The sequence below is a fragment of the Mustela erminea genome, chromosome 5 (assembly GCF_009829155.1).
Source record: "Mustela erminea isolate mMusErm1 chromosome 5, mMusErm1.Pri, whole genome shotgun sequence".
NCBI lineage: Eukaryota > Metazoa > Chordata > Mammalia > Carnivora > Mustelidae > Mustela > Mustela erminea.
Genome location: NC_045618.1, coordinates 6681658 through 6703951, shown reverse-complemented (window position 1 = coordinate 6703951; position 22294 = coordinate 6681658). Strand labels below are relative to the sequence as shown.

The 22294-nt window shown below is 44.6% G+C and overlaps 1 protein-coding gene across 3 annotated transcripts; it reads right to left on the bottom strand.

Annotated features, from left to right (window-relative positions):
* Nucleotides 1–844: 844 nt before the first annotated feature.
* Nucleotides 845–20708, bottom strand: DET1 (DET1 partner of COP1 E3 ubiquitin ligase). Of its 3 annotated transcripts, none has more exons than XM_032342071.1 (5): nucleotides 20596–20708; nucleotides 15001–16093; nucleotides 11820–12007; nucleotides 4473–4664; nucleotides 845–1511 (listed from the first exon to the last, which is right to left on the bottom strand). In XM_032342071.1, the coding sequence occupies exons 2-5, from the start codon at nucleotides 16081–16083 to the stop codon at nucleotides 1322–1324; spliced, it is 1653 nt and encodes a 550-aa protein (XP_032197962.1). In that variant the 5' UTR covers nucleotides 16084–16093; nucleotides 20596–20708; the 3' UTR covers nucleotides 845–1321. The 3 variants fall into 3 exon arrangements, 2 of the variants coding, with proteins under 2 accessions (XP_032197962.1, XP_032197961.1); XR_004285568.1 differs by lacking the exon at nucleotides 845–1511 and adding an exon at nucleotides 6239–6403 and having other exon boundaries at nucleotides 4579–4664; nucleotides 20596–20682; XM_032342070.1 differs by lacking the exons at nucleotides 845–1511; nucleotides 4473–4664 and adding an exon at nucleotides 10209–11395 and having other exon boundaries at nucleotides 20596–20682.
* Nucleotides 20709–22294: the final 1586 nt, after the last annotated feature.

Here is a 22294-nt window from a genome sequence, read left to right as displayed (position 1 = left end):
ATGCTGAATGAGAATGAATTTAGCTGTTCAGTACTGAAGGTGATGAACTGAGCTGAACTGCTTTGAGTGGGGTTCAGTGTCTCACACCGCATTTATCACGTTCCCAAGGGATGTCAGAGGGATACAGAATCCAACTGTTTGCATCCATGGCATCTTTCACAGCCTGCTCTGAAACCCAACATTTCGAGATGGCTTTCAAAGTCAGACGTTACTGAACAAGCTTACTACATAAACGGTTTATACGTTATGCAGATGAAACCTAAACAGCCTGACAGGGCCGCTGGAGATCACGGGCTGAGACCATACGGAAGGAGGTGGGCTGGGGGCCGGAAGGAGGGCCAGGAAGGAGGAAGGCTGGGGGCCAGAAGGTGTCTGTAGGAGCTGTGATGGCTTAGCCGTCCAGGAACAACCAGTCTGATCTCTTTAGAGACGCCAGGAGCCTGCCAGCTCTCACTCCCCGAACGCTGTACGTGCTACACAGTGTTTGTATCTGCTGTGGCCAAAGAGAACCACTCACTCCTCCACCCGCATGACACAGATGGTACAGATGGGAACGTGCTTCCTCATGACAATGTGCAATTATGCCCAGTTCTCCAGCTATAACAATTACCAGGAGAGAACCCCAGGGAAGGAAACAGTCCTGGCCGAGAACACCCTTACATGCTGGCACACACCGCTAAGTTCTCCCAAGGGTGGCCCCTGGAGTCATGGCCCCTGACCCCTTTCACAGTCCCTCCTAGAACCCATAAGGTGAAAAGCATTTGGTGAGGTAGGACATAAGGCAATCAACAAATGGGATACATTTAAGTAAGAAAATAGCAAGGCTTTATTCTTCTTCTTCTTCTTTTTTTTTTTTTTTTTTAATAAAGACAGCCCCATTGTCGGCCACAGGGAAAGGATATACACAGTTCCCATGAGTCAGTAAGACTTCCCTGCTTCAGACTGCCATAATGCCAAAACAGATCATAATGTCAAAGAACAAAGAGCAAAGGGAACAGGGTAATGCTTTCATCTTCAAAGCAATAAAATGCAAAATAAGACAACAATTAAATGGACGTAATTAATGCTGGATATTCCCACTGGGGAAAGACCAGGGGACTTTCAATCCATCAGTATTTGGATACGATAACAATTCCGTGTCCATTGGGATACGTATTCCGTTAGACTGAGCCACCCTCGCTCCTCTCTCTGGCTCTCCCCTCTCGGGTACAACAGTCTGGATCAGACAAAGCTGCAGCCAGGAGCTTCTGCTTCGGAGTCCACCGACACAAGCAGGGGACAATGTCTTGGAAGACCAGATAACTGGGCTTTGGTGAGGCACCTACGTGCAGCAGTGTCGCATATGGAAGTTGACAACATACTCAGCATTAGTCCTCTGCACTGAAATAGCAAAAGGCTCAAAAGGGTGAAAGGTGAAGGCAACAAGGCGTCGCACGGTGTGGTTGATGGGGCGGCCCAGTAAGCCTGCCTGGATCTCAAACTTGAGCAGACCAGAGTCCCGGGCATAGAACCTACACAGAAGAAGGAGAGAAAGAGAAGATGGTACAGAGAGTCACAACCATCTTGTAATCTGCACAGCACGAGGACGCGGCAACTCATCTAATCCTACCATATCGCCTTTTACATCGGCCCCAGGTTATCAGAAATGCAAAACCACCTTTGTCTGAGCAGCTCGTTTTATGGCCAGGGGGACTATGAATTTTCCTGAGCTGTCCTGAGTCACTGGGTCATCTCTTTCCCAAAATGACCCTCAGTTAAAGCCTTAAGTACAGCCACACCTTTTCCAGAAAAACTGCCCCAAGACTGCCTAGGCTAGGGCTAGAAATGAAATGCAAGCCACATGAATACTTTTAAATTTCCAGGTAGGCACATTAAAAAAGGTAAGAAGAGAAAGGCGAAATTAGTTTTAGTGATATATTTTTTATTTAACCCAATACTGGTATCCAAAATATTATCATTTCCACCTATAATCCAGGTAAAAAAATATTAATGAGGTATTTCACATTCCTTTTTTTGTTGTATTAAGCCTTTGAAATCAGATGTGTGACACACGAGCACGTCTCAGCATGGACTAGTCACATTTTAAGTGCTCAACCACATGTGGTGAGTGGCTATACCCAGGAAAGCGCAGATCTTGGCCCGTGTTTGAGTTTTTCATTTTTAAGAAAAAATTCTCTTGGAAGGCTCTTTTTCACACACAAAAACAAAATACTAAGTAGTTTTTCATTTTTCAACTAATACTTCCATTCATCCCCACAATTAAAGACATTTTCCCATACACATGATAAACGTCTTCGGGTATGGGGAACTAGAGATATTCAGTGGGGCTGGGGCTGAACGAGGTAGGGGAAGTCCTAGAAAATGAAGTGCTCTGAATTACGAAGCTCTATGACTTCCCTTTTGGAAAGCAAACATATGGTAGACATAAAGATATTCATAGCCTCTGACTCAATAATTCCACTTCCACGAATTTGTATCCTCAGAACTTAATTTAAAGGGAGGACATAGTGATATGAATAAAGACGGCAACTCTAGCACAGCTCCAGTGTAAAAATACAAGCCAGAATAAAGGCTCAGTGACGGGACTACTTCAGTCAACTGTGGTACATCTAACTGAGGGAGTGACAGGCCATCATTGGATGGGAACTCCGAGGACTACGGAATAACATCAAGAAACGTTTCTAAAATAAAAGCAGGCTACACAGGACAATGCTAACCAGGACTACAACAACATACATGTGAACATGCGTCCTGACAAAGACTAGAATGGAACACACAGTACAGGTGTTCAAGTCATGGCATCTCCTCTTCTAATGCCTTTCATAGCCTCACATTTCTCACTTTAAATTAAAAGTAAGTGAAAAACCCCTCTGGTCAGAGGCAATAGCCATTTCCAAATTGTAACTTAGGTTACTCTCTTTTCATTTTAGAAAAGCAAGTCAGAAAGGAGAGAAATGGATCTCATGCTACCTTGACAATATCAAATGAGGCCCATGATAGGCTTTTCTGTGTGAAAACCACATTCACCTCACCCACACAGTCTCCAACACACAAAGAGCTTGTAAGGTAAAGTGAGTTGTTTGAGCTTCTAAATCGAACTATCAGTTCACAGGAAATGTACACGAATGAGAAAAATCGTAAGCACTACTCCGGGGATGCACGAGCAGACTCCAAATGTGGGCAATACTACAGGACAATTTCACTGCAAGGAAGGTAAGAGGGAAGCAGAACCTTCAGAATAAAATGGATTTAAGGGAGTAGCAACTAATGCCATGTGTAAACCTTGTTTAGATCCTGACAGGAACAAATGGAACCATAAAAAGAATATTTACAAGACAACGGGAAAATGTGAAAACTAGGTACTTGGTGGTCGTCTTAGGACAGAGTAATGGTATGGAGGATATATTTTTCTAAGTCTTTATCTTTTAGAAATTCATGCCGAAATATATATGAGTAAAAAATGCTATAAAATCTGGGATTTGCTTCAGAAAAATCAACAGTGGCAGTTTGGTGGGGTGTGGGGGTAGAAAGAGATGACAACATTGACCATGGACCTGATAACTGTTAAATCTATGTGCAGGTTCATTATACTCTTCCACATTTTATATGTTTAAAGCTTTCTAGAATTTAAAAAAAAAAAAAAATCAACTGGTTTTTGGAACTTGACTACAACTTCCTAAAGGAAATACTATGAGCGATGATTAACTGTTCAGAATGTGTTACACAAGTCTATTTAGCACACAATGAAGCTGGACAGTGAAACTCTACCTAACACTGCTTCCATGTGAAAAAGGCCTTCCACTCTCCAGCTAAGGGTTCCAGAACACCCCCCCGCTGAAATCCCCCCACGGGTGGTGATGGTACCAGTCCCTCTCCCTAGTATCTAACACAGCACACAAAACACAAGCTCCCCACATGGAGAAAACGGGGCGGGGGGGCGGTGGTCTGTGGAGTGGAAGTCTGTGAGGGAAGGACTGGCTTAGTTTTCCAGGTTCTAGCAATAACACAGTAGTCCACATTCTAAAATTTCTCATGTGAGGACGCATATGTTTCTCCAAAACCTGCCTGTTTCCCAAATTATCTCTGCTATCTTTTCTACTAGGTAACATGAGGGGATAAAATAATTTGAGTGAAATAAAATTAGAAAGTCTCAACTATAAAGACTATTATGAAACGGTATGTGGTTTCCTACCCTGGGTACCTTTAAAGGGGAACAACACTTACCTGAATTGGATGTTTTGATGAGAAGCAAAGAGCAGAACGACTTAATGTATGAGACTAGTACCGACATGATCAAAAGCACTCATCACATTATAAAAACAGCCCGTCCTTCCAATCAACCCATGAGTCCCAGTGGGCATGGTCGCAGTAGAATGAGGTTCAAGGGGAGACAGAGAGAGAGAGAGAGAGAAAGAGAGAGAAGGCCATCTTTAGCCCGTGGGCAGTTAGCCACTGGAGCAGTGATCGTGTACCTGATAGGATGATCTCCGCAAGTCTTGGGTCTCTCCATGACAGACACCCACTTGTCATCGTAGCTGAAGAGAGACAAATCGAGGTAGGGGCTCCCGCTGTAAGACTGAGCACTGATGGGGAGCTGACCCAGCAGCCGGCGCACTGCCTCTGTGTGCCCTCCATACTTGGCATTTACAATAGTGTCTTTAAACCTAAAACAAAGCACCAGGGAGGAAGGCTGCATTAGCAGGCACGCGAAGCTGCCTTGGAGCTCAGATCGATAAAACATGTCTAAAAACAACTCATTCTGTAAATAGAAATCCAGATAATGAAGGACGTCAGGACTCCCACACATCACAAGTCTGCTTGGCTACAAACATTCTCAAAAACCAGAAAACAGAACTTGAAGTAAGAACACTGAATCACTTTAGAAAAGTTAACACAGACTCTCTAAACAAGTTTCCAATGAGGTAACTATTCTATGACAACACTTCTACTCAAATCTACTTCCCCAAACGGCAGTCTCAGCTTGCATTAAAAAGGAGCTACAGAGAGCAGGGAATGCATGGAAATGAGGAGCCTCTCTCCGACTTCTTGGGATCAGTTGTAAGTCAACTTTCATCAAAACTTTCGAAAAAACACTCATCCCTTGTTTCAAGTCTGGGGGCTCGCTGCCTGTACTCCCACAAAAACATCGGTACCTAAAGAATAGTAACATGGACACAGAGTCACAAATCTCATTTACTTTGAGTAATAGTAACAACGGAGCAATTACTCACAACTGCCAAGAATACTAAATTTAATACCCTTTGACCAAGTATTTCTACTCTTCTAGAAATTTACCCTAAGGAAGCAATCCCACATGCAGAAAAATCTCTGTGCACATTCAATACAGTATTGTTTATGATAATGAAAAACTGACAGAAAATTAAAAACCTAATGGAAAACTACAATATCCAAAGATTACATGGTTACAGAGGAAATGTTTATCATAATGCTAAGTAAAAGAAACAGGCTACAGTCTGTACCCACAGTATGATTAAAAAAACAAAGAAAAAGGGGCGCCTAGGTGGCTCAATCAGTTAAGCATCTGCCTTTGGCTCAGGGCATGATCTTAAAAAAAAAAAATTAGGCCTAAAAAAAGACGTAGAAATGTATCTAAATGATAATTGCATTTGTGTGATCACATTTTGATTTTTTTTCTTCTTTTTCACTGTCCCATTGTTTCTTAGAAAAAACGTCAACTATCAGTAATGCAGTTTTAAAAATCTCTGTATATTTTTTAAAGATTTTATTTATTTGACAGACAGCGAGAGAGGGAACACGAAAGGGGGGAATGGGAGAGGGAGAAGCAAGCTTCCTGCTGAGCCAGGAACCCCATGTGGGGATCGATCCCAGGATGCTGGGATCACCACCTGAGCTGAAGGGAGACGCTTAACAACTGAGTCACCCAGGCAGACGCCCCATCATACGGTTTAAAACTTAAAGGGAAATAATTTTTTTAGTCCAGGGAGAAAATAGAAATGGGATCAGATTTTTGCCTTCACCGTTAACCTGTGATGCTGGACGGACATCAACAGATCTCAGTTTCCCCCGAAGAAAGCTTAGCTCTCGATACTGCTTTTCTGTTACTCCTCTTGACAGTAATTTTCACAGCCTCAGTGTGAATCACAAAATTAAATCTTGGGCCAAAGAGAACTTCTTTCTTTCCCTTTTGAATGGGCTAAAATCAAAGACTCTGGGCTCTCGGGTTTGCAGCTCCTTTCCAGCTGAGATCTAGTACTACCTTTCATAATTCACACTCTGCCTTGCAAGGCTCACTGGCTTCAGATGCTGGGGGCTGGCCCACGGCTGCATGACAATCCTAAGTCACAGCCTCCACGACGGTTTCTTGGCTGAAGCAGCTCGTCTTCCCCAGCGGCACCACTGGCTCCACTCTCCGGGCTTTCCACTGACAAAAGGATGAAGCAGTTATCCCTGGGACGTCTTCTGGCGTTTAACTCCTGGTTCACTGTCACTCTGCCCAGTTATGCCTCTCCCAGTTCACGGGGACTTCTAAATTCACAGAGATTATCCTTCCAGCACTATGGCCTCCTAGGTCCTGAACCTCCAGTACTAGGTCCCACAACCTCTCCTGCACTTAATCAATTCTTCCCCACCTTTTCCTAAACCATCAGTTCCCCCCGAACTACAGTTTCAGACTACTTCCTGTACCATACTTTTGTGCTTTATGTGGAAAATACAATTTCCAGAGGCTTCCTTAGAAAAGGTACATGAGAGGCAATTTTGTTTGAGAACTTTCATGTCTGAAAATGTCTTATTCCACCTTATTGGATATAAAGTTCTAGACTGGAAATCATTTTTTTCACAGAATTCTGGAGGCACGACTTTACTGGCTTCAAGCTTTCAGTGTTATTACTTCTAAGTCCAACACTATTTGATGACTTATTTTTTACCATGTAAAATACATGTTCTTTCTGCAAGTTTTTACCATCTTCTCTTTATCCCCAATGTTCCCAAACCTCATTTTAAAAGATTTATTTATTTGTGAGAGAGAGGGAAAGCATGAGTGGAGAGGGGCAGAGGGAGAAAGAGAATCCTAACAGGTTCCACATGGAACCCAATGTGGGGCTTGATCCCATAACTCCAAGACCATGACTTGAGCCAAAATCAAGAGTTGGATACCCAAATGACTGAGTTGTCTAGGTGTCCCCTCAATGTTCCAAAATTTTATGATGATATGCCTCGGTATGGGTCTTTTTTATGAGGCACTTGATGGAGCTAGATAATTATTTATCTGGGGACATGAGCCATGTTTTGCAGCACTTGCCAATTTCTGTGCTGTAAATCCTCCTGCTGTAAAAGGTACTTCTAGGTACCTTTTAGATCAACTTCAAGGTACCAAGGTGACACTGCTGAATGTGGAGCTGTCGCAAGATGAGCAGTAGCACATCACCAGGTAATACTTTCATCGTGCAGATAAAACAGATACAAATACACTCAAAAACGTAAGCAGTAAAATAACTACAAAATATTTTTAAATTAAAGATAAGATTTTTAAAAAAGATTTTATTTGAGAGAGAGCAAAAGAGAGAGAACATGAGCAGGGGAGGAAAAGAGGGAAAGGGAGAAGCAGACTCCCCACTGAGCAGGGCACCCAACATGGGGCTCAATTATAGGACTCCAGGATCATGACCTGAGCCAAAGGCAGATGCTTAACCGAATGAGCCACCCAGGCACCCCCAAAATAATTAGTTTTCAATAATGACCACATTTAGCAATAGCTTGCAAAAATTCCTGAAAGCTTAACAAACAGGCTCTCATGAGCCAGCCTGAGCCAGTCCTAGCACACCACTGAAAGGTCCTGCAAATTTCGAAATTGATGTTCTTCAGGCCTGGAAAACTATATTTACATTATTTCCTTCCTATCATTTTCTCTACTGTGCCTTGTGGAAATAACCAGATATTGGATGTCCTCGGCAAATTCTCTTTATTTCTTTTCTTCATTTCTCTCCCATTTTCCTATTTTTTATCAGTTTACTCTATTTTTTTGGAGAATTCCTCAACTCTTCCTAACAAAATTTAAGTTTCTGTTCTAGGAATGTTTCTTTTTTATAGCATCAATTATTTCAGTGATTGCAGTGTTATTCCTTTATTCTTTCTACTGTTTGTTTTATTTTGGTCTCTTTCAAAATAAAGATTTTCCTTAAGTAACTCACGAACCTTGGTGTCCCTTTTTTACTTGAACATTCATCTAACCTATAATAGATCCACATTCATTTATTTTTACTAAAAGATGACTGGAGACTGTAAAATTGATCATTTTAGAGCCCTGTGTTCACAAGAAATAAAAAATAATTCCAACTTATATAAACATTATATTTTCAATGCTGCAAATCATGACAAGATGCTTAATGAAATGTTACATTATGATACAGTTCATTACATTATGATACAGTGGGGGAGATAAAACAGATATATGAATTTGAACATAAAAAGAAACAATGTAGGGGCGCCTCGGTGGCTCAGTGGGTTGAGCCTCTGCTTTTGGCTCAGGTCACGATCCCGAGCCCCGCATCAGGCTCTGCTCCGCGGGGAGCCTGCTTCCCCCTCTCTCTCTCTCTCTGCCTGCCTCTCTGCCTACTTGTGATCTCTGTCAAATAAATAAAGTCTTAAAAAAAAAAAAAAGAGGAAACAATGTAAAATTTCAAAGAGTACTGGTATAATCTGCTCCCTCTTTTGTATCAAATACTGAATACCAAACTACTATGGCATCTGGATTCCCCAGGTTATGTTTAAAAGCATTGAGATGGGGCACCTGAGTGGCTCAGTGGGTTAAGCATCTGCCTTCAACTCAGGTCATGATCCCAGGGTCCTGGGATGGAACCCTGCATCTGCCTCCTTGCCCAGCAGGAAGCATGCTTTTCCCTCCTCCCTCTGCCTGCCTCTTCCCCTGCTGTGCTCATGCTTTCTCTGTCAAATGAATAAATAAAACTTTTAATTAATTAATTAAAATAAAAGTGCTGGGTTATACATCATCAACTTATGCAATGTTATATGCCAGTTTGAGACAGAGGTCATGACCCACAGTGACGGCAGACACTGAACCGACTGAGCCACCCAGGCAGTGATATATAATTCTCAATATAATTGGCTAGGGAAAAAAGACCTGTAATAATTTTATCTTAAAAACCAATTTTTTAAAAAAAGATTTTATTTATTTATTTGACAGAGAAAGACATAGCAAGAGAGAGAACACAAGCAGGGAGAGTGGGAGAGGGAGAAGCAAGTTTTCCATGGAGCAGGGAGCCCGATGTGGGGCTCGATCCCAGGACTCCAGGATCATGACCTGAGCCAAAGGCAGACGCTTAACAACTAAGACACCCAGGCGCCCCTAAAAACCAATATTAAATATACACTGAAAATAGCATTTTCTGCAATTATTACAACTTATCAGCAAGGGAATTTTAAGATCAACTATAAAATTGAAGCATGAGGGTATCTGCAGTTGTCAAAATCTTCCAGTGGTATGATACAAAACTCCGAGGATCACAAAGCTGGAACTCCGCCTTTCTTTTCAACTTTTATTTTCTCCTCCTGAGACTTCCTACAATTCACTTAATTCTAGATGCATTCTGAAAGAACTCTCAAAAAACAGCCTCCTCTAATTACTGGGTGAGTTCATTCCTTCAACAAACACCTAATAAGCTTCTTCCACATGGAAGACACTAGCCTGGGTGCTACAGGTACAGCAGTGAATGTAACAGACTAAAATCCCTACCCTCATGGGAGTTTACCTTCCAGTGACTTTTATACTTTCTCTCAGCCAGCTGTACCCAACTTTGTAATCAGTTGATAATGACCTGCCTGATTTTAAAGCTCACTTAAAAGAAAATTCAGGGATGCCTGGGTGGCTCAGTCAGTTCAGTGTCCGCTGTCGCCACGGGTCATGAACTCAAGAGTTCTGAGATCGAGTCCTGGTTCAGGTTCCTGCTTGGCGGGGAGACTGCTTCTCCCTCTCTGCCTCCTCTGCCTGCTCTGCCCTGCCACTTCCCCTGCTTTGCTCTCTCTCTGACAAATAGGTAGATAAAATCTTTTTTAAAAAGAAGAAGGAAAAAAGTCAGTGGCATCTTGGTTTTGGCTCAGGTCCTGATCTCAGGGTTGTGGGATCCAGCCCCTCACTGGGCTCCACACTCAGTGTAAAGTCTGCTTAAGAGTCTCTCTCTCCCTTTGCCCCTCCACCACACTCAAATTAAATAAATCTTTAAAAAAATAATAAAAATAAAAGAAGAAAATATACTCCAAGATGAAAAAAGCGAATTCTGATCCAGGTCCTGCCTCCAAAAATCCTTCTATACTAAAAAGAAATGCTTGTAAGGCAGAAAGTTTGTGTGAACCAGAGAAAAAGGAAAAGGCAAGTAACTTGTCTGAAAACCAATATCCATCTATTTCTAACTGAGTACTACCCTTTTATATAAAGATGAGGCCACTACATTAGTGTATTTTTGTTCATTTTTTTCAGCGGCAGTAATGCTTACTCTGAGTCATCTGTTCACTCTGGTCTGACCTATCTTGAAACCTAAAGCAGATATTTTCCCTAACTGTCTAGAGTTGGGGGAGCAATTTAGTATGTGGTGTCCAATAAGGCACTGACTGACTAGAGCAGGATTCAGCTTGGGCCAATGGCCCAAGGTAACCTTTCATTTCACAATAATGTACTCAGATAATTACATTTGAAACTGGTTCACGGGAAGACCTGGCTGATGGGGGGTATTAATTTAGGGTGAGCCAGCTGTTGGTGGAGGGACTCTAAGTATGAGTATCTGAAGGTCTCTTCTTTGGGTTGGTCAGTTTCCCAAGGAAAAAATCCCGAACGTCTTCCCTGAGGAGTATAAGCCTGGCTCTGCAATCTGATAAAGGGGATAGGAATCTCACCTTCAGTTCTGTTGGTTTTCACTTAATTCTTGTTTTTATCATGACGAATCTCATCCCTACCTCCACTGTGCCTCATGAACATGAAACCAGAGCCTACATGGTTCAGTTTCTCCAGTGGATAAAGCTCCAGCCTTCTGACGAGGTGGTGAAGAGACAGACTTAGAGAAGGGGGCTAGAGGGCCTGGTTACTTCTTTCCAGACCCTCACCCAATCCTCCTATTGAAGCCTACCCATCAGAGGTATCTTCAGACGTACCTAGGGCTTCCGATTTCCCAACCCCTTCCAGATTTCTCTGGCAAGGCAAGTTGTTTCTTGATGGCTAAGCTCTTTAGTCTTAAGCTTTTGTTCTCTGAAGTGTGCCAAGTTGGTGTCAAGTTACTGGTGATCAATTAGCTTCTCAGCTCCCAGCACCGATTCAGATCTCTCTCCCATTGATAATCATCTCCTGTCTCCAGTGCCTATCCTCTCCCATTTTCTTTGGCTCTTGTGATATCTATACCTCTTCCTCCTTTATTGTCATTTTGGTAGGGTGACAGGATGGAGCAGAGATAAATGCACGTGTTCAACACATCATGTTTAACCAAAAGTTCTACAATTATTTCCCTGGTCATTCTCTCAAAAAATACTTAAATGTTTGACAGTACATCATGAGCACACAGCAATAAATAATAAAGACGTGGTCTTTCTGCAGCTCTCACAGCTCTCCTTCCTCTAGGACAAATCAGAGATAACGCACAAGTAATTCCACAGGTGCTGACAGACAAGACAGAAGTTCAGGATGACCCGAGGGGTTACAACAGGCAGACCAAACCAAAGCGAGAAGGGCACAGAGAATACAGGAACGGTTTTTTGGAGGACATGACTACTGGCCTAACACCGGTGAATTGGCTAAAGAAAAATTAACGCCTGTTAAGCCTGGTGGAAGAGCTTACCGGCGCTGGATCTGCCTTGCAAAATTGTTGCTGGAAGCTGAGCAGGGAAACTGGACTTCACTATGGAGGGTAGCATTACGGAAGAGGTCACAGAAGTTCTCAAAGAGCTCTAGAAGCTCATCTGATGTATTCTCAAACACGGCAATCACCTCTGTTGTCACCATATTGTATACCACGAAGAAAGATGCCTGCAGAAGAACAGAGAGACCTATGAGACAGCTGGATATACTGCCATGCCTTGGAAGCTTACCACTTGGTTGAGAATTCCAACAAGTACAACAAGCAAACACTTCTGCTCCCACACTAGCTTAAAACATGGCTCCAGGTGGTTCTGGGAGAGGAGGAAGCCTCGGTGCACTTCATCAATCAAGGGCCATCAGTCGTGGCCAATACTGCAGGGTCTCCCACCACATCTGTGCTGTTAGGATTACTGAGCTAGCCTGCGTGTATGTGTAGAAAGGTTTCCAATCTTCCACTTCGGACTCTGCAAATTCAACACTTTTTCTTCCTAGTATTTATTCCTGACTTGTTCCCTAACCCAACCTGAAATAAAAAGCACTTTTTTAAAATGCCAGATTTAATTTTCCTCCCTGCTGAGAAAGTGATTGGTAGCTGTAGCCGCCTGTTGACAAATTATTTTCTCTTGTATATGTACAGTTGAAAGTTCAATGTAGGGACATTTATTTTTCCTCTTAAGATTTCTATCATGCAGAGAGACACCTGAAGTACACTGTGTCCTAAAACTACCCAGGCAAGTTGCAACCAAGCAGGGAACTGCTGCTGAACAAATGAAAAATCAGGGAGGCATTTTCCTTTTCTTTCTTCTTAAATATTCTTTCGGCCAAGAGCATTTGGAAGATACATTCGAGATTTGTAGCAATTAAGATCAGAGGGGGGAACTGAAAAGCATTCAAATACCGTAGGTGGCAGAGTCACTACTTTCTCTGCCTTGGCCCCCCCGGCAACCAGCCCTCTACACCACCAGTGCTGTGCCCTGCCTAACAAGAAAGCTGCAGGAACCCCTGGTTTTTGTCCCAATGAATGTGGCAATGTGAACCAATCTGCAAGCTTTCAACAGGACTCCAGAAGTTTTCAGAACGTTAGGATTAGTACTTCCCCCTCCTACAACGGAGTTAAAGTCATCAGTTCCTGGAGCCACATGGCCCACCTGTTTTACTACTCATCAGTCCTTCCCAGAGCTTTCATTACATGACTTTTGCGGTCACCTGGAAATTAAATATGGCTGGAAATTAAAGAGGCTGCAGAGTAACCTGAGAATAAGACTCATAATATTAGCAAGGCTTTGTGTGTAGATGCACTTTTTCTCATTAACCTTATTGGAACCTATCATATTAAACTGGGGAAGGGGGCGGGAGGACAACTAGGGCAAACTGGGTTTAAAGTTACAAGCTCTGTAAGCAAAACAGTGAGCACCAGTACTGCGTCTAGCCACAATTTATGAGAACTACCAGAAATAAGTGGGTCATGTTTTAGCAAAGGGAAGAAGGATAATCTCAAATGTGGCTATCAGAGACAATTTATTCCCTCCAAATGACAAAGGTAATTATAGCTCAAACCTAAATAAAAGATTGACTCATGTCCTTTCTATAGACCTGGACAACATTTTGACCCTATCAGGGCTCCACCAGGATGCACCATAATTACGTGAATATAAAATTATACAAACGTTACTAGCCTTTCCTCCGGGGCAGACTGGGAAATACAGAAGGGGACAGAAGTCAAGGGTGTCACTGCCAATCTTCTATGACACATAAGATGGACTAGACTCTCATATGTAATGGCTCAATGGGCAATTTCGTCATTAACAGGAAAGAAAATAACCCAGAAAATCTAATCTCCAACCATATTATTCCCACCACCCACCTTTTTTAGAATATACAACCTATGATTCGGAAGAAAGATACTGGAAAGCCTTTTACTGTGGACGGCTGGTAAGGTCTTAGGAACAGTCTCCTGCACAGTCTCTCTTAGAACCAAATGCAAGTCAGTGAGAGATACAAGACAGCCTTCTTTGTAGCTGACTGGTTTGCTCTCGATTCTGAATCCCCAAACTCCTATCTAAGGAGACATTCTGGAAACAGGAGAACAGGGGGCAAGAGTAGAGAAAGGTAGGTCTCTTACTCGACCAACACTAAAGTGGAGAGCTTCTCAAAGAGAAATGCCCCAAAACAGCCTGAATTTCAACATGGTGTTCCAACCCAAGAGTCTTGTGAGCTTTCTGTGCCCTTAACACCACTTGATTCCCATTTGTGGAACAGCTCTCTCCTCTCCAAGATCTTTCATCCAAACTGAAATACCCTAGGATCTGCAGTCCTAATGATTCACTTGGGAGATCAGAAGTATGGGCTTTCTTTTAATCTTTTCACTGCTCTACAGCCTATGGTCCAGCACATGGGCAAGGTCAGTGTAAAGTCATAAAACTTAACTGCCAGATGAAGTTACTTATTAGTTACCTCCTAAGGATTCTGTGAAGAAGTATAATGAAATTAACCACTTAAGCAGGGAAGGCCAATTTTTAGAAAATTTTTTGGCAGGGGTGGCACCTGGATGGCTCAGTCAATAAGCGTCTGCCTTCAGCTCAGGTCATGATCCCAGAGTCCTGGGATCAAGTCCTGCATCAGGCTCCCTGCTCAGTGGATAGCCTGCTTCTCCCTCTCCCACTCCCCTGCTTGTGTTCCCTCTCTCGCTGTGTCTCTCTCTGTCAAATAAATAAATAAAATCTTTAAAAAAAAAAGAAAAAGAAAAATTTTTTGGTATGGTGGGCTCATTCTCATTCCTAGAACTAAAGCAGACCAACTAGCACAGTATCACAAAGTCAAGACCAGATTACCCACTTTGGCCGGATTAGTCCAAACTTTGACTTTGTAGCACTTGGGCTTCTTTCTCAAGAGAAGTGAAAATGCTCTGCAGGATAATTAGGGTACTAATCACGGAGCTGACCACTCTCGTGTCAATGACTTGAGATCTGGCTTCCATTTGTCCAAATACATACAGGTGGCCAGAGAAAATTGGAGCTATTTTAAGACTGAGGCCTAGGCTACCAAAAATTCAAGAGCATGGAAAATGGGAATTCCTGAGAGGCTGGCCACAGGCAAAGAGAGAAACCTTCCCACTTTCCCGAGGGGCTGGAGGCAATAAAGGGCCTGAGAGCACTTCACACCTGTGATGGGTCTGTGACCCGCAGGGTTACCACGTCCTCACTGGTGTACTTGATAAACAGATGGTTTTCATCCAGAAGCTGCATTTTCCACATGCGCAGCTGCCGCAGCTGGTCAAAATATTGGAAGAAGCGCCTCTTGGCCATCGCACTCCCATCCTGCTCTGCCCGGCGCCACAGGTACACGAGCAGCCGGTGTTTCAGCGAGTTGATGAAAGGGTCTCTGAAAGGATTGGCCATGCCCGTCTGACTGTCCCGCTGCACCTCCGGGAAAACGGCCGACACCGTGAGAAGGTCATCCTCGTAGCAGAAGCGGCCAATGGTCCTCACATCAATGAAAGTGCCTTCAGGAGTCACCTGGAAGACGTGGATTGTCTGCTGCTGCACCGACAAGATGGCCAGGATGTTTTTGTACAAGTACAGCCCTTGGTTGTGCGACAGGACCACCTTGTCACACTTGAAGGTGCGGGTGTCGCACAGGCGGCCCGTGTGAAGGTCGATGATGTGAAGGGAATAGTCCTCCAGGGGGGACCGGGGGTTAGGGGTCACGGATTCACTATTCCGGTAAACCTCGTAAAAAGGGGGGTGCGGCTCATCCGGGAGGTAGGCAGCTGAGCCCACGATGACACAGCGGCAGTCGTCGGTGAAGAGGCTGCACTCCCGGTTCAGGTGCTCCCCGTTGGCGGCCACGTTGGTAATATGCAGCAGGACAAAAAAGCGTTCAAAGAGCCGGCCGCGGATGTTGACTGACCGCTGGTCGTTGCCATTGGACAGGATCTCCCCCTCAGAGCCCTGCAGTAAGTCCTCAGCTGCCTGGCAGCCCTGGTACTCATAAATCTCAAGAGAGGTCTGGTCTGAGGAGAAAGCAATAAAGTAGCGCCCATCAGGCGAGAATTTACGCAAGAAACACGGAGGCTTTTCAACATTGACGACCGTGAAGTTGGGGAAGACATTCTGGTGGAACACTCGGACCTGATGCCAGTGGGTGCCTGCCTTGCCTGAGCTGATTCGCCGCCGTTCCAAGCGGTGAATGACATTTTGGTTCTGGATTCTTCGAGGTTTGATGGTGGAAACATGATGATCCATTATCACATCTCTGCATGGAAAAGTGAAGAAGTCAAGAAAGCAAAACAAAATTGACCCAAACATAAATATCCAGAAGTCAAAGAGATTTTCCTCCTGATAGCCGGGACCTAAGAGCTCGCAGGGTGCCAGCGATCAGCACTTCTCCTTCCCAGATCGCAGTCAGAAAACAGTCCTGAGATTTCTGATTCTAAAAACAGGTTTGAAGGAAGGACCTAATTCACTAGGAACACCTTCAAAGCACTCTTAGCTGTTGGGAATATTCAACAGAATAAACACAGAAATACATCAAATTTGTTCAGTGTAAGAGTAACATCTCGTGCACGTTCATTAAAGAAATGTATTTACTAGCCCTTAAGATGTCCATACTACCTGGGGCACCTGCGTGGCTCATTTAGTTAAGTGGTTGCCTTCAGCTCAGGTCACAATCTCAGGGTGCTGCAGTCGACCCCACATTGGGCTCTCTGCTCAGTCTGCAGTGAATCTGCTTCTCCCTCTCCCCCCTCTGTGATCTCTCTCACCTACTCTCTCAAATAAATAAATAAAATCTTAAAAAAGCGGGGGGGGATGTTCATACTACCTAAAGCAATCTATAAACTCAATGCAATCCCTAACAAAATCCCAACGGTGGTTTTTGAAAAAAAATAGAAAAATTTATCCTAAAATGCACATGTAAACTCAAGGAACCCCAAACAGCCAAAATAATTTTGCAAAAGAACAAAGTTGGAAGACTCAGACTTCCAGATTTCAAAACACATTACAAAGCCAAAGTAATTAAAAAAAAAAAATTGTGGTACTGGCATAAAAACAAATATACCAATGGAATAGAGTAGAGAATCCAGAAACAAACCCTCACAGATGTAAACCCAAGATTCAGGAAGTTCAGAGAACCCCAAATGCGATAAACCCAAAGAAATCCATGCCCAGACACACTATAGTCAAACTTAAAAACTAAAACACAAAGTAGAAATCTTAGAAGCAACCAGGTAGATGAGGTATATTACCTTGAGGGGAACAATTCAAATGTCTGGATTTCTTGAGAAACTATGGAGACCAGAAGGAAGCAGAACAACGTTTTTCAACTGTTGCCTCTGGGTCAACAATCAAATCTCAGCTAAAAATCAACTCTTCAGATTTTTTCCTATCTTCCCATTCATATCAACTCTCATTCTACCCTATTTTACTTCCTTTAGCCCTCATGATGTTTTGAAATTATCTCAATTACAAGTACCTGTCAGCACACACCAGCCCCAGGGGCCCTGCCCAACTCTAGGTGAATCCCACCACCTGGGGCAGTACCTGAGGCACAGTAAGGGCTCAGCAACATGGTAAATGAATGAATGGAGCAACATTCCAACAGGCGCCTGGAAGGATCAAGAATTCACTAGGCAAAGTAAAAGAGGAGCACTTCAGAAAGAAGGAAGCTGTACTATCATACTTTGAAGACTACATATACTTTTAAAGTATTATTTGAACTTACTCAGAGTTGTTTTTTTTTCTTTTATTAGGAAATAATCATCGTGAAGAAAATACTAATGCAGGAGAGTAAGATGAAGCCAGATGTACAGAGAAATGCGTACCATGTAGACTTGAAGAACTGCCAAGCTTCTAATTTGGCCTTGATTTTTCCAAGCAAAGCAAAAAGGAAAAACCAATCAGTTACAGAATATGCACAGCCAATAAGATAGAAACTTAACAGAGGCCTGGAAGAAGCACAGCTCTTCCCGGCACGGGAGTTTAAAAGCAATCCCTCTCCTAAGTTTTCTCAAAGGACCTAGGCATGATAGAGTGAGCAATGTTCTCCATACCCGAACAACAAATCCTGAATTTCACACAGCTACTCCTTGTTAAAAGTGACATTGTTGCTGTGGCTACTGTAATACAGCCTAAAAAACACACTATTAAGGTTTAAGCATTTCAAAGTACCAAACAGCATACAAAATTGCCTCACTCAATCCCTGCCAAGGGTAACCCTGCCAACCTAAGATGAGGGCTGGAATCAGGGTGACCGGAATGGGAAGACAAAAGCAGATAAGGCCCAGGCACGGGAGGACTAGGCACAAGACACCATCTAGCAAACAAACTGCTGAGTGGGATCAAGTATACTACAGCCGTTCAACTTAGAAAGAGCCACTGATCATACTAAGTAAAATAGATGCTTAATTCTAAGAAAACTGATGCACACTTTGTATAGCCCAATCTTAAATTCTCTGATTTGTCTTCTTAAGGGAAAGACACCAGGGGCACCTGGGTGGCTCAGTTGGTTAAGCGACTGCCTTCGGCTCAGGTCATGATCCCAGAGTCCCAGGATCAAGTCCCCTATCAGGCTTCCAGCTCCATGGGGAGTCTGCTTCTCCCTCTGACCTCCTCCTATCTCGTGCTCTCTCTCTCTCTCAAATAAATAAGTAAAATCTTAAAAAAAAAAAAAAAAAAAGGCAAAGACACCAGAAACTGGTATGAAAGGTGTGAGGGGGTAGGCTAAGTGGAGTTGAGGACCTGTTAACTTCAGCTCCAAATTACACAGAAAATCCTCACTGAATTTCCCAATACTTCTCTCAGCATGCACGCTCTCTCTCCCTCTCCCTCCACACACTCTATTTCATATCACACAACTGTGATTTTTAGAGATATGGTGAAGTTATTTAAGGCTTTTTCAACTTGTTCTCTTATTGTTCTGATTAAAAAAATAATACACGCTCATAAAAATTCAAACACTGTAGAAAAAGTATGAAATGAAACTCCCTTTAGGGTGCCTGGGTGGCTCAGTCAGTTAAGCGCCTGCCTTTGGCTCAGGTCATAATCCTGGGGTCCTGAGATCGAGCCCCTCTGCGGGCTCCCTGCTCAGTGGGGGAGTCTGCTTCTCCCTCTGCCTCTCCACCTCGCTTGTGCTCTCTCTCTTATTCTGTCTCTCTCTCTCCAAAACGTAAGTAAAATTATTTCCAGAAAGAAAGAAAGAAAGTCAGTCCCTTCTAGTCAGGGTGAGAACTATTATAAAAAGAGTCAGAGTAACTAGTGTTATTTCCCCAAAAGCTGGCCCTCTCCCAGCTCCCCTAGACCAGTGAATGGCCCCGCTACTCTCCCGCTTCTCGGGAACTAGACACCTGACGTCTTCCTTGACACCTCTTTCCCTCGGCCCCCTGATCAGTCATCAAACTCTGGAGGTTTTCTCTCCTACTAAATAGCCCTCTCATCTTCCACTTACCTCTATCACAACCTGCAGTACCCTTATCCCAACTTTTATAATTTCACGCCTGCGACACCGCATCAGCTTCCTACCTAAGCCCACTCCTTGCAACAGCCAATGATCTTTCCAAAAATGCTTTTGTGACCACACCCTTTCCACTACGGATTAAAAACAGGAAAGCATCTTCCCACTGCTCTTTATGATCAGAATCAAAATTTTTTAACACGACAGCCAGGCGCTCAAAGGTCTCAGCTCTGTCTCTCCAACCCCATCTGTTCCCACTAACTCGAACCACTTCTTCAACAGGGATCCCACCTCCTGCCTCGGAAGCTTGGCACCTGCTATTAACTGACATCTAAAAAAGCTCTTCTGCTCCCTTTGCTAACTCCGATTTCAGACATCAACCTAATTATCTCCTCCTCAGAGAAGTCTTCAAATACCAACTTAAGAGCCACATCTCGCCTTCACAACACTGGTCATCCTTCAACTCTGTCTCTGCACTTCACTCCTACCTGTGGCACTAAGGGTGAGCTCCTGACCAGTACACATATTCTGCCCACCCCATCACCCTCCTGGACACATCTTAAGCCTCCTTTCCTGTACGCTGGACCTGCCTCACGTCAAGTTCTTTGCCAACTCAGACATCCACAGGAGCTGTTCCCTCTGCCTAGGACGTCTTTCCCCGGGGCCCTTGCATAGTTTCTCAAGTTGCAGCCCAAGTGTCATCTCCTCTCTGATCTTTCTCTCTACAGCAGGCCTCCCCATTACTTCTCCGTCTGTCTTCTCCATAGTAACAGCCACAATGCGCGCACCTGCCTCTACCTGCACGGCTGTGTGCTTAATGACAGACTCCCCACTACACCGTACTCCCTAGACGGGAAGCAACCAGGTATGCTTCGGTCACCTCAGTGTTCTCAGTGCCCAGCAAGGGGGCTGGCCCCTCGTACGCCTTCGGTACGTTATTTATGAATGAAAGAAGCAAGCCTGGCTGAATGGGGCCACTCGCTCCTCGTGTGGCACTAGGAGTCCTTTTCCCCTTACTGCCTCTCAGCTTCCCCACAAGGGCTGGCGCACACACCCCTCAAGTCGCCGTGACGGCTTCCAAAGCGGTAAGGGGATACCAAGGGGCGGGCACACACCCCCAAGGGGGCGCCCCCGGAAAGAGAAGCCCGGGGCGGGGCCTCCATGGGAAGGGACCGCTCAGGGAGGGCGGGAGCCACGGGGCCTCGGCGTGTTGCGGGGAGGGGGCCGCCCCACAGCGGGAACGCGGGAAGGCCTCGGGGAAGGCCTGACGGGTTTGGAAGCTGGGCCAAGAAAGGAGAAGTCCTCACCTGTACGGTCCTCGTTCAAAGGGCCGGGGAGAAGAACTCCCCGGCCTGCTCGGCACGCGCCTCCCCCAGCCCCGCCCCCGCCATGCCTCCGGCCCCGGCCCCCGCGGCTGTGAGCCCCCGCTTCCGCTTGCCACCGGAAGTGCGGTGCAGCGAGAGGGTGTCGGGAGAGCGCGGCGGCGTCAGCGCTCACTGAGAGTGTTCCAGCGCACCCTGGTGTCCGGAGGGGGAATCGAAGCCACAGGAGCCCAGTAGCTGGGAAGGGAAAAATTAACCTAGAGCCCTAACGTGGGTATGTCAGTGATCTCTTAAGGTAATGCCTCTGAGCCTGCTGGACACGTTTGCAAAAACACGGATAAAAATTGTTTCACCTCTTGGTTAGATGCGCCCTTTCATCGACGGAGGATCGATCCGCCCTGTGTTGTCCGCTCCTGCGCAGTGAGCCCTTGGACCACCAGAATGTACCCCGCCCGCGCCCCGAACATTCTTCCCAATACAGTTGCTGGCCCATAGTGGAAGTGCAGAAAAGCTTCTTGGGTTAACCTAGTCTCATAACCTTTACCGTCGGCCTCCTTCGGATCATTCCGTTCTCAGCGCATGTGACTGCTTCGGATTGTTCTCATTCCACTGCCACTTCATGCTACTTTTTGTTTTTTGGTTTTGTTTTTTTTTAATTTTATCTATCTACTTGTCAGAGAGCGAGACAGAGAACACAGCAGGGGGAGCAGCAGGTAGAAGGAGAAGCAGGCGTCCTGCTGAGCAAGGGACCCCAGATGAAAGCAGGCAGACGCTTAACCGACTGAGCTACCTAGGCGTCCCTCACGCTATTTTTTGTGAGCATTTATCACTATATGATATTACCCAGTGTGTGTGTGCGTGGGCATGCGCACAAGTGTCTTTGTTCTGTTCCCTTACCCCTTCTAGAAAGTCAAGTTCGTGAGGGCAGGGATTTTGTCTTGTCCTCTATCTTCGCCTACAATAGGGTTTGGCATCTTGTCGATGCTCTACAGTAAGGATTCCATCCACGAGTGAGGGTCTCCGTCCACATTGTTCACAGCAATCCTAGGAGGAAGGAATGCTAATTAGCCTTTACAGATGAGGACACAGACTCAGGAAGGGTACGTGGCTAAGAAGAAACAGGGTGGGTTCTTGGAACGGTCTTGACATTTCCAGGCTGATTGTTCTCGGGTACTGACTGCAGAGTCTTCATTTTCTCTTCTGGGAAATGAAGATTTGCTGCCTAGTGAGGTCATTGAAAAAAATTCGAGGTGTTATCCTTAAAGCGCCTGGCACAGCCTGGAATGCCGTAGATGCTCAGTAAAGTGTTACTGCAGTTACTCAAGATCAAATCCCTTAACCCACCTATGATGAAATTGAGACCCCGAGAAGCATATGACTAGTACAACATCATAGGAACACAAGCGGCAGAATTGAGACTGTGACCAGGACTTCCATCTCCCCTTTTCAAGGCTTCTCTCCCACAGTATCAAGTTCTGACTCTGTCATTTGTGTTCCTACATGATGTTAGGTAACTCACTCACCCTCTCCAAGTCTGTTTTCTTATATCTGAAATTGGGTAATTATCTGACTTGATTACTAGAGCGATCACACAAGAGGATATCATTTAAATTATCAAATGCTACCCCAGATGGAAATGTTTGGGGACTGCTATCTCTGTGCTGAGCCTGGTAATTAAAATCGG

What these genes read in the sequence shown, in the direction of transcription:
- DET1 (XM_032342071.1), bottom strand. Translation starts at nt 16,083, where the DNA reads ATGGATCATCATGTTTCCACCATCAAACCTCGAAGAATCCAGAACCAA. An exon ending in GGGTCACAGACCCATCACAG is followed by an intron (nt 12,008 to 15,000) that starts GTGTGAAGTGCT and finishes GTTCTTCTGCAG; the next exon opens with GCATCTTTCTTCGTGGTATA. An exon ending in GCAAGGCAGATCCAGCGCCG is followed by an intron (nt 4,665 to 11,819) that starts GTAAGCTCTTCC and finishes GCTTTGTTTTAG; the next exon opens with GTTTAAAGACACTATTGTAA.